Source organism: Pocillopora damicornis, chromosome 1 (genome assembly GCF_964200805.1).
Source record: "Pocillopora damicornis chromosome 1, jaPocDami1.2, whole genome shotgun sequence".
Lineage (NCBI taxonomy): Eukaryota > Metazoa > Cnidaria > Anthozoa > Scleractinia > Pocilloporidae > Pocillopora > Pocillopora damicornis.
The window spans coordinates 39,811,520-39,821,713 of NC_142670.1; the positions used below are offsets into that span (position 1 = coordinate 39,811,520).

At 38.0% G+C, this 10,194-nt stretch overlaps 2 protein-coding genes across 2 annotated transcripts; one reads left to right on the forward strand and one right to left on the reverse strand.

Moving 5' to 3' along the window:
* Positions 1-753: 753 nt before the first annotated feature.
* Positions 754-3,093, forward strand: LOC113672804 (mediator of RNA polymerase II transcription subunit 30). The gene is made up of 3 exons (XM_027189151.2): positions 754-1,154; positions 1,575-1,670; positions 2,637-3,093. Exons 1-3 carry the CDS (start codon positions 792-794, stop codon positions 2,733-2,735), a joined length of 558 nt encoding a protein of 185 aa, XP_027044952.2. The 5' UTR covers positions 754-791; the 3' UTR covers positions 2,736-3,093.
* A 299-nt stretch (positions 3,094-3,392) lies between these two features.
* Positions 3,393-9,306, reverse strand: LOC113672803 (uncharacterized). The gene is made up of 2 exons (XM_027189150.2): positions 8,620-9,306; positions 3,393-4,995 (listed from the first exon to the last, which is right to left on the reverse strand). Exons 1-2 carry the CDS (start codon positions 9,172-9,174, stop codon positions 4,087-4,089), a joined length of 1,464 nt encoding a protein of 487 aa, XP_027044951.2. The 5' UTR covers positions 9,175-9,306; the 3' UTR covers positions 3,393-4,086.
* Positions 9,307-10,194: the final 888 nt, after the last annotated feature.

Sequence of the window (10,194 nt, forward strand, 5' to 3'; positions counted from 1 at the left end):
TTCAGCGTACCTTGTCATTACAGAAGCTTTTTAAGATTGTTCTCGTATGAATGAATTCTCAGAACCCGTAGTCAATCGATGTACGATCGAATGTTACATTGCGTAATCAATATACATAAGTCTCTAAAGTATTCCAAAGTTTTGTTGCTTCTTTGATGAATGATTTTTCCTTAAAGCACTGAACTCTACGGCTCTGAAAGTTTGCTTGTGGTTTGGTCCACTTTTTTTTTCTGTCTAGACTGCTAGCATTGTGCGTTTTCCCCTCAGTGTAAGGCGAGACCTTCAGGCAGGAAGAAATTTCATAGCTCAATAGCCTGCGTTTGTTGCCCTTACACGCTAACAGGATCGTAAAAGAAAAGAGAAGAAATAAAGTGATCTCCTTTGTCTGCAAAGGACGAACCTTTCACTGGCATAATTTTCACTTCAAGAAAAATACACCCATATCCGATCTGGTGAAAAGGAGTTTTTCTTATCTCTAGAAAAAAGTAATCCCTTATCTAACAAGAAAATAGTGCAGACCCTTCGATTGAGCGGACGGGAAAAAAAGGAAAAAGAGGTGCTTTGAGCGCAGGAAAACGTTATTGACCAGTCTGCGAGTGGTTTTAGTTTTCGATGTGATTTGTCAGAAACGAGGCCAGAGTTCCCGTGACTAGCACGAGAACTCTCAAACGGGCAATATCAAGAGACGAATCTCTCCCCAGTCTATCTCGGTAGAATAACAGTCTTACCCTTATATAAAGTAAATACCAATCAAGCAGAAGAGACGCTGACCATATTCTCCGCAAACCAACATGGCGTCCAAACGAGTATTGCCAGTTGGGTTGCAATCGGCTCTTCCTGTAGGCCTTTCAGCAGCGATGAGGGAAGATAAAAAAAATACCAGACCAACAAATGTTCAACAGTTAAACGAAATTTCCATAACTGCACAAGGATTACAAACGGTTGAAGAAATTGTTAGCAAAGCGACCTATTTGTTTCGATGTTTGCAAGAAAAGAACATGGTTGTGGACGACAAGTCTAAACAAGAAGCACGGAATAACAACAAAAAAGTGCAGGATACGTTGAATAGTTTGAAGGAGCTATTCTCTCGCCTGAGGGTTTTCTACGATGAGAGTAACAGACGGATAGAAATCCCTAATGGGGAAGATTTGGAGGCGAGTTGTTTTTGTGTTGTTGATGTTGTTGCTTTGTTCTGCTAGTTCTCTTTCGCTATTTACTAATGTTGGCTTTTTGTTTGAAAAAAAAACTGCAATTATAAATAAGTCCGATGGCTGCTTGTAATGCAGGATGTCATACTTCCAGTGTTGTTACTGATCAAGTTTAAAAAAAGAGATAGAGCTTTCTCAATTCTGTCTTTGTATTCAATGATATGAGGTAACTGGTTGTCCTGCTACTTCCCCTATCTCCTTGATAAAATGATGTTCCATTCTTTGTCAGTTGGCTTGGTATTATTTACACCACTGGGTGTGAGATTGATGGTAAACTAAGCAATATGATATAAATATGCACAAGGGCAGTAAAAAATTCTCAACTCTCTCATTTAAAAGTGCATGGCATAATGATTTTTCCTCTAGGCTCTGATTCCCTTGAGAACTTCAGAGGAAGATTCTGACTTGGACACATCCAATGATTCAACGGCACTTGGAATTGAGCATGATACCCTTCAAGAGGTAATTTCATCTTTTGAACCCTAGGAGTGAATTATCATCAGCATTCTATTTCTATTTTCAATATTGCCCCTAAATCAAGCATTAACCCTTTAACTCCCATGAGTGACCAAGACAGAATTTCTCCTTACATTATCAATACAAAGTCAAAAAGACAAGTGATGAGAACCAAGAAAAATATCAATTAGGGGAATATTAATAGATCCAATATCAAATTCTCAGAAGTAACATCTGAAGAATTGTATAGTAGACAGGAAGGAGAAATACTAGTTTGATCTTGGGAGTTAAAGGGTTAAGGTCCTGCAAATAGAGGAAATGATGACCACCTAAAGAAGCTCTTGATTGAAGATGAGATTGATCTTTGCAGTAATGAACACTACTTAAGTGGAGATGAAAATAAAGCCAGAAAAAAACTCAGGCCTGTATAGGAGTTGAACACATGACCCCTGCAATATGAAAGCGTGAAAAATAAAAAAATGAGTCCAATAGATCGCAAGTGAGAACCAATCAGAATGTGTGCATAACTGAGCTTATTATACTGAGCTTATTATATAATAGCTGATACACCTTAAACATGCAGCCTGTGTTTTGACAGGGGTGGGTTTTTGTGTTCTATGGTTTCAAGTAGGTAGACCTGCTAAGCACAGAGACATAAGTTTACTGGGTATACAGATTTACGTAAAACAGCAGCATCCACCTACAAAATTAATGAAAACTTCTCTCTCCCAGTTTTTTTGAGTGGTACTGATAGTTTTTTTTCCAACTAGAAACAATATGTTGGGAGAGGGAAACCAGGCTCATTGCATAACATTTATTGGCCAATCACAATATTTATCCAAAGAAACACAGTTGTGGGAAAAGTGTCATCCTCCTTAACATAGCTTTACTGGTTATTGGCATTATTTGGAATGTTGACATACAGTGTAATAATTGCACTCACAGATTTTGGTATTGATTCTTCTTCAACAGAAACTGAGAAGCAAGAACCAGGAAATAAAAGAACTTATAGATAAGCTGAGAACTTTGATATGGGATATCAACTCCATGATGGCTTTAAAACCAAGCTAGAATATCAGTTGTGCTTTATTTGTACAAAGAAATAGCAGCCAATGTCCAACCAAACCCTTTCCTTCCCCAAGATACTGATTTTTAATTCTCATCAATGTCTGCCATACATTTCTGAAAATCTTACTTTTGCGAATATGGTGTTTATTCAAGCACTATCCCTTTAGATGATATTTTTCAATCTTCTCACCACCTGACTGCTTGCTAGTCCACCAATATTATAAGGAGAAATGTATTTTTGGTCATTCAAAGAGTGAAAGGGGTTACCTATGCACTTTCAGACTTCTAAAGGAAACTTGAACATATCATTACCTGCAAGGAGAATTTGAATTTGAAAATAAATGTAAACCTTTAGGCAGGGTTTGCAATGAGTAATGTAACAGTAAGAGAATAGTGTAAAGTAACAAAAAAATCCATCATATTTGACTAAAGCAAAATTTAAGCCATTAACTTTGCATTCAAGAATTTGTTGTTCTTTGGAGTATATGTAGACATGTACTTATATGGGTATAACTCTGCCATGATAAAACTTGAGTTATATCCAGTTGTGGTTTTCATGACGTTTTAAACTCTGGAAGTGTGTGACTTCTTTCAAGTCTATTTAAGTCACCTCCAAGTATTGGTAGATAAACATATCAAGGGATTCAAATCCAGTGAAATTGTCTTCAGAAACGAGTGTATTTATTTAAACTCGATAACTCCCAAGATCTGATCAGTAATTCTCCCTTGTTGCTTTCATACTTTTCCTTTGAAAGTGACTTAAGAATTTGGGGGTAGATAAAGTTATTACCCTCTAGTTGATAAGTTTCTCTTTTTCTCGTCACCATAAGGTTTTAGGGAGAATTTAAAAGTTCAACACCTCTAGGAGTTATAGTTTTAACGTCAGTTGAAGCTAACTATTTGAAGATTGATGTCACATTCAGTGCAACCTGAGGAAAATTAGATTAATTTTTGTTTTCTGTCTGCAATTGTTAATGTGGTAAATTCACCACTCTTCCCCATCCTCTCCATCTGGGTTTCTCATATATATTGCCCCTCTTGTGGTTTTCTATCTTGCAAGACAAACTTTACATCTGCGTCAGTCTTGTCCATCCTTATTACTTCTTGGATTATTTTTGTCCCTTTTTTATTTTCCTGTCTTACCAAAATAATATTTATGGTCTCCTTTAAGCTGAAATTAGTCTTTTCACAGCACGATTGGAATTTGAAATTTGCGTTAATATTAACCACCTTGGCTCATATTTGATTTATTCTTACCTTACACTTTTTATCTAACTCCGCAATCGAATATTTCAATCGTTAATTCTACTGAAACGCTTTTCATCTTGACGCTCAAAACAGTGAGATAGCCTCCTTAAAGTTTCTCCTCTTGCACAAATGTCAATGACCTACTAGAAACCTCAGTCACAGTGAATTTTTTGCCCTGTCTCTTCATTTTATGCGATTCAATGATGATATCATGTCTTCTGTCTTCGTAATCTAGAATTGCTAAAATGGCCCTCATCTGCTCATCTGCGTGGAAGTCGATCATATAGTAGAAGAAAGCATCTCGTAGAAATTTCAATTTAAGCTGCGTCTGCATTTCTCTCTGAGTCTGTTTGTGATTCTTAGGTGATGCACTTCCGTTCGGTAACTGTGGCATCGTGGCCAAAATTTTTTGCTCGCTGCCCAGTAATTGGTTGTTTACCTTAAAATCTGCTAAATGCTGTTCAGTTTCTTTTAATTTACGCTGCAGCTCAACTAACTCGTGCATAGAAGAACAGCAAGGTACAATCTCCTCTGGATCGCTGCTTTGCTGCGGATTTTCAAATTCTCGCAGCTTCTCTTTTAGTTTTTTGATTTCCTCTATTAATTTTGATTTCTCGTTTTCGTCCTTGCGGCGTTTCTCCTCCTTCGATTCGCTCTCTCGTTCAAGCTTTTTTCTAACCTGTTGCTCTCTGTGAAGATCTTTGCGTGCTTTTTCTAATTCTTGACGTAAAGTAGCGCTCTCTTTGTCTCGTACTAATAGAAGCCTTCTCGTGTCCGTCAACGCTCGCTCCAGCTCACAGATGGTAGCTCTTAATAATAAATTCGACGTTACAGAAGCGGTGTCTGAGAGATCTTTCTTTGAAGTCAATACTCTATCATCCACTTCTTCTTTTTCTCCATCAGAATCATCATCCAAGAAATTTATCTCAAAATCATCCAAACTGTTGACGGCATTGTTACCTTTCTTTTTCTCGGCTTGAACTGTAGAATTCTCCATGAAAGACTTGTGCAAAAGCTATTGTGAGGAAAAATGGTAATATGGTTAACCTTAGCACGTGCCAGTCGAGTGGTTGATGTGTTTTGAGGTGGAACAAAGAGCAGTTTAAGAGACCTGTAAAACCACACGCGGTTCCTTGAACCGGAAGTACCTGTTCTAAAGTGGGATTTGTTATAAAGAACACCTGCCCATAGAACACTTCATACAACGGGTGGTTGACTGCTACTTGAGCGCGCGCGCAGAGGAATGTCCAATGCGTGTCGGAAGTAATTCGAGACCTCTCTCATCCGTAGAGGCTTTATTGCAGATGTCCGCTGAACGCAATGACTTCTCGTGCGTTTTGCAGCAACAACAGTACAGTGGGTATCTACCAGAAGAGAGAGATCCGGGATTTACTTTTTTTTTTTAACTGAGAAAATTCATACCATTCATCTAACCAATCAGATAATCAGATACAAGGCTAGATTCAATCCCCACTTGATTAGTCTAGTTTTCCCGTCCCCCTCGAGGTCGTTTACATTCCTACATTTTAATTCCTTATTTTTTCTTTTTGATAATTTTAGTGTCTGTGCGTGATTAGCCATTGAGTGATCTTGAATCCTCGTTGTCTGTTTTTTAGTCATTTCCATTCAACTTCTTTTCGTTTCGTTTTGTGAATTGGCAAACTTATTTTGATTTGTGGGAAGATTTTTGTTCTTTTGCGCCTGGCTCGAGACGACCGAAATGCATGGTGGGAACTATTGTTTTGCGATTTTCCGTTGCAACAGGACATTGTCAAGTGAAAGAGTGGATGAGTTAACATTTGTTCTGTATCAACAAGAAGGTTAATGCATCAGTAGATTTTAAAAGAGAGGTGAAAAAGTTAAAGATGTTGAAATATTTAGAACATTTAAAAGTCAAAGACAAAAAACCTATCATTTAGTTCTTTTTACTTTTATTAGAGGTATTACAGGCCCGAGGTCTTTATGATAGCCCATCGTCATACATTTTAATCTGTTCTTTCCTACACATGAAGAGCAGTTTCAATTGAGTGTGGATCGTAATTCAGGATTGCACTGGTTTATACATAACCCTTTAACTCCCAGTCGTGATTAACATGAAACTTCTCCCAATAATATCCATACATTATTCGGCAAACAGGTAATGAGAATATTCAAACTCATCAGGTAAAAGCTGCTGTCTTGATCTAACACTAAGTTCTCATAACTAATTTACAAGGAAATGTGTAGCAGCTACAGGGGAGAATTAACAATCAGATCTCGGGGGTTAAAGGGTTAACTGCGCTCTAATTAGTCTAGAAAACTTGCGCCGTTCTCCCAACCAATCAGATGGAAAATATGCATGAAGTAGTGAAGACTTCGCCACTCGCGTCTTCTCGGCGCCTCAGACAGTTCAAGCTTGACTTTTTTCCGTAGTGTGCCATTTTCTCTTCATAAATTCAATCTTTGTTCTGAATAGCTGTTTTTATTACTCGGGTCTTGGTTTTACGACACTCAATTGAAGTGCGCTCTGGAAGCAAGTAGCTAAACTCAAAGCTCTTGAGCTCTCTTGCTCTTTTAAGTGTGTAGTCTGCCGAACTATGTGATCTGTGATGTCAATGATCTGATACACAACATGAAGGCCAATTTTCAATAACCTAGATGTAAGGCCTTTGTCAAACTTAGATATTAACTCTTAAGATCTTTCATTCAGTAAGTTGTCAGGAGATCTTACTATACTAACTGCGTTTTACCTCTCTACATAGCATATAATTACCTATTCCAATGTAAAAAGCTTTGCCACTTTAAGAAAGGCCTTTGTCGCGATGTTCAATGTTCTTTCAATCGACATTTTTCTTTTGGTGAATATAAATGTATCTATCCTACCCCACGTAGCAGTCGCTTGGAGGAAACAAATATTTATATTTAAAAATATGATAAAAAGCGAACGAGTATCCAAGAGTGAAAAAAAATAACATCGTTGGTTTCTCAGCCTCGCGCGACTTCCTCGCAAATCTATCTCGTTAATTTTCTCGCGCGTCTTTGTTTAGTAAGTATCGTTCAAACGCATGCCTAACCATGCAATTGCACTGCTTTCATTACAAGCTAAGTGGAATTTATTCCAGTCCCATTTAAGTTGGCGACGGAATATGTTACTTGATTCTACACTTAGGTAGTATAATGGCCTCAGTAGAAATATAACTTTTGAGACCTTGGTGAATATATGCATCTTAGATAATTCTATATACATTAATCAGCCTTCCATTTACTATGACTGCTGTCGTGTTAGAAGAAGAGAGGAGACTCTCTTAAAAAACTGAAGGCCGGACGGCCCCATCAGTCACTATTTCTTGTCAGGTTGAACCTCACCCCTGCCCCTACCCCCAACCCTCCAATGATGCCAGACCTAACTACCCTTTTTCAGTAAGGATGGAAGATTTTCGTAATAAGAGCACAATGAATTTTTTTTTACAGGATCCAATCATATGATGTTCGTCCGTAGGTAGAAGTTGAGAAGACTTCCGACACACCTTGTTTTCGTAGCAGTGCTCGGTGTAGTTAAGTCTTACCTCATACGCCCCCAAAACATAACAGTTTAGGAAAAGAAATGAATTGTCGGTAACCTTGAGTTTATGAATGGCCGAAGCTTTCGATCCACACTCTGTGTATGCAGAGGGCTATTTAATGTAATAACCTAACACGGGTATAATCTGGTATTTGGGGACTTGATTCTCAAGTCACATCTTCCAATGAGATTACTCGTGAATTCCCTAGGGAGATGTCTATTCTTAGAAAGCTAATTCCTGACTATAACTGCATAAAGTTGTAGTTAAGTCCCCTCGAAGATGGACATCTCAACTTTTTATAACTACTTTTCGGTAATATACTTTTACGTAGTCACTAGCTTAGGGTTAAAATGTCAGTTTTTATCAAATTCTCATTCAACTCGAACTCACCATGATTGTTATTATTTTAGTCTTCCGTGTTTGTCAGAAATAACTTGTGTTTGTTTTTTTTCTATTAGACTATCTGACTTGATTGTCGGCCTCGTTACATAAAAGGTCTAAATATAAATAAACTTATTTAGTTTGCTTTTGAATATAACACCAGCTGATAATATAAACTTTTCGTGTGTTTTTCCTATCTGTGAGAAGTGATTAAATACTCATTCGATTAAATTTTCTCTCTCGGTGTCAAATTCACAGGTTACCCAATTTTACCAACAAGTCTATAGGACTAGGAAGTCTATATCAACTAATAGAATTTGATAAAAACTTGTACTTCAATAATTCTCCTTTTTCGCTGCGGGTGGTGTTACTCGACCCCCCGCCAAAAGTACTTATTTGCGCCAACTTTTCCCGCCGAAAAAAAAACAATCAGGCAGGTAACATTTTAGAAAAGAAACACGCGGCATAAAATTTAGCCTAACCGGGACGCATCTTAAACGTTTAATTTTTATAGCAGCGTCATTGATCACAATCCCAATTTTTTTGCCCTCTAGAAATTGCTTTTGCGCTAGACCCGAATTCATTTTATATATCATTATATCATTTACTGGCTATATGAATCATGTCATTCTTCGTATCCCAGTTTTCGTCCCTTCTTCGGTTTCAGTTTAGCTAATATTACAAGGGCTATCCCGATGTGCGACGCCAACCCTCACCTTACTTCGTTCCAAACTCTTGAAAGCTCGTTTGAGATTGCTGTACTTTTGTTCTGTTACTTGCAGTTTCTTTTTCAATTCAACCATTTCTTTCATGGCACCACACAGCGACCCGCAATAACAAGTCTGTCCCGAGACAGTTTCATCTTCAAGTTGATCAGCATTCGTCAGCATGCTCTCTCGCTCTGCTTTGTAAATGGCGATGTCTTGTTGAAGCTGTTGTATAACCTTTTCCAGATCGAGAACTCGTTTCTGAGAATTCTTTACTTCCTCTTCAAGGGCGGCGCTGACGTTTCCATCGCTATTTCGACGGCACGAATCAAGATCGTTTCTTAAACTGTTAATTTCGTTGTCCCGTTGGGCTAACAGCTTTGTAGACTCGCGTAACGCGGTTTCTAGTTGACTAATGGTTTCCCGTAAAAGTGTATCTGCTGCGGGAGTGTGCCCGCATTTGAAATCAAACTCCTCGAAGTTTTTTTCGGAAGATTCAAGTCCCTCGCCAACTTCCCGTTCGCCAATCGCAAGTCGTCCCTCCATAGTCTTTTGCTCAGTCATTTGTGATCGTTTGTCCGCACATAAGGTTTTAAACCCACTTTGACGAGATTCTTCGCCCACAAAGAATTAAACACAAACGCTAATCTTTTCACACACCACTAAGATATTTCAGGTTAAATTACTTCAACAACACCACAACAATAGAGACGGAAAATAATTAAGTTTGTTTAAGAATAGAGGCACAAGTCCAGGGCATGAATAAATCACGTACTCACTGGAGCGTGACGTGCTTGTGAAGGTATGCTCTGTCGAGCAGAAACACCCTCAGGCATTTTGAATTAATGGCCCGATCATATTTTTCCCTATTGCAATATGATTACATCGTCAAATGTCATGACCATAGAGTTGTCTGAGAGGGTTATACACGCCAAAAAAAACAAACAAAAAAAAGGCAATGAAAATTACTGATACCGAAATATGGCACTGACACAGATGATGAAAAAATACCATTGGTCATTCTGCCCTGTAACTTGCATGATATAGCTCAATTTTCAGCTTCTCTTTGCGTCTCGCCATTTGATTTTCTTTTTCTACAGTTTTCTTTTCAATTCATGATAATTAATTTAGGCTTTATTCAAAAATAGCGAGGCGTGTACCAATTTGCGTCGATCTATATGGTGTTTGTTTGTTACGCTAAAGACAACGTTTCACGCGTTTATCGTTATCATTTGTGAAACCGTTAGCAAACATTCAGCGATGATGCGTGCGTGGTTTTTTTTTTTCGCGCTGTATAGCGTGACTGACCTAATTCCCTTTTATCTCGTGGTCATACCACACACTGTGGCTTAATGATGGAAAGTAAATATTATGTTTTAATGTGCGCAGTTAGCGTAAATTGCACGTAGCTAGGTAAACTACCTTTAATTGAAATATGCAAAAATTCCCATTGACCGAGTAATGTCGTAAAGAAAGAACTGGAAAAAGCACTCGATTGTTTAAATCTTGTTCACAGTTCTTAACTGCACCTATCAGGAAGTCGCTCTATTCATTTATAACCTTTTGAAAGTTTCACAATTTCGG

Bases quoted from the DNA above. Each gene is read 5' to 3' on its own strand.
- LOC113672804 (XM_027189151.2), top strand. From the start codon at position 792: ATGGCGTCCAAACGAGTATTGCCAGTTGGGTTGCAATCGGCTCTTCCT. The intron at 1,155-1,574 runs GCGAGTTGTTTT...TTTTTCCTCTAG, and splicing joins CTAATGGGGAAGATTTGGAG to GCTCTGATTCCCTTGAGAAC. The intron at 1,671-2,636 runs GTAATTTCATCT...CTTCTTCAACAG, and splicing joins AGCATGATACCCTTCAAGAG to AAACTGAGAAGCAAGAACCA.
- LOC113672803 (XM_027189150.2), bottom strand. From the start codon at position 9,174: ATGACTGAGCAAAAGACTATGGAGGGACGACTTGCGATTGGCGAACGG. The intron at 4,996-8,619 runs GTGAGGGTTGGC...TCCTCACAATAG, and splicing joins AGAGTTTGGAACGAAGTAAG to CTTTTGCACAAGTCTTTCAT.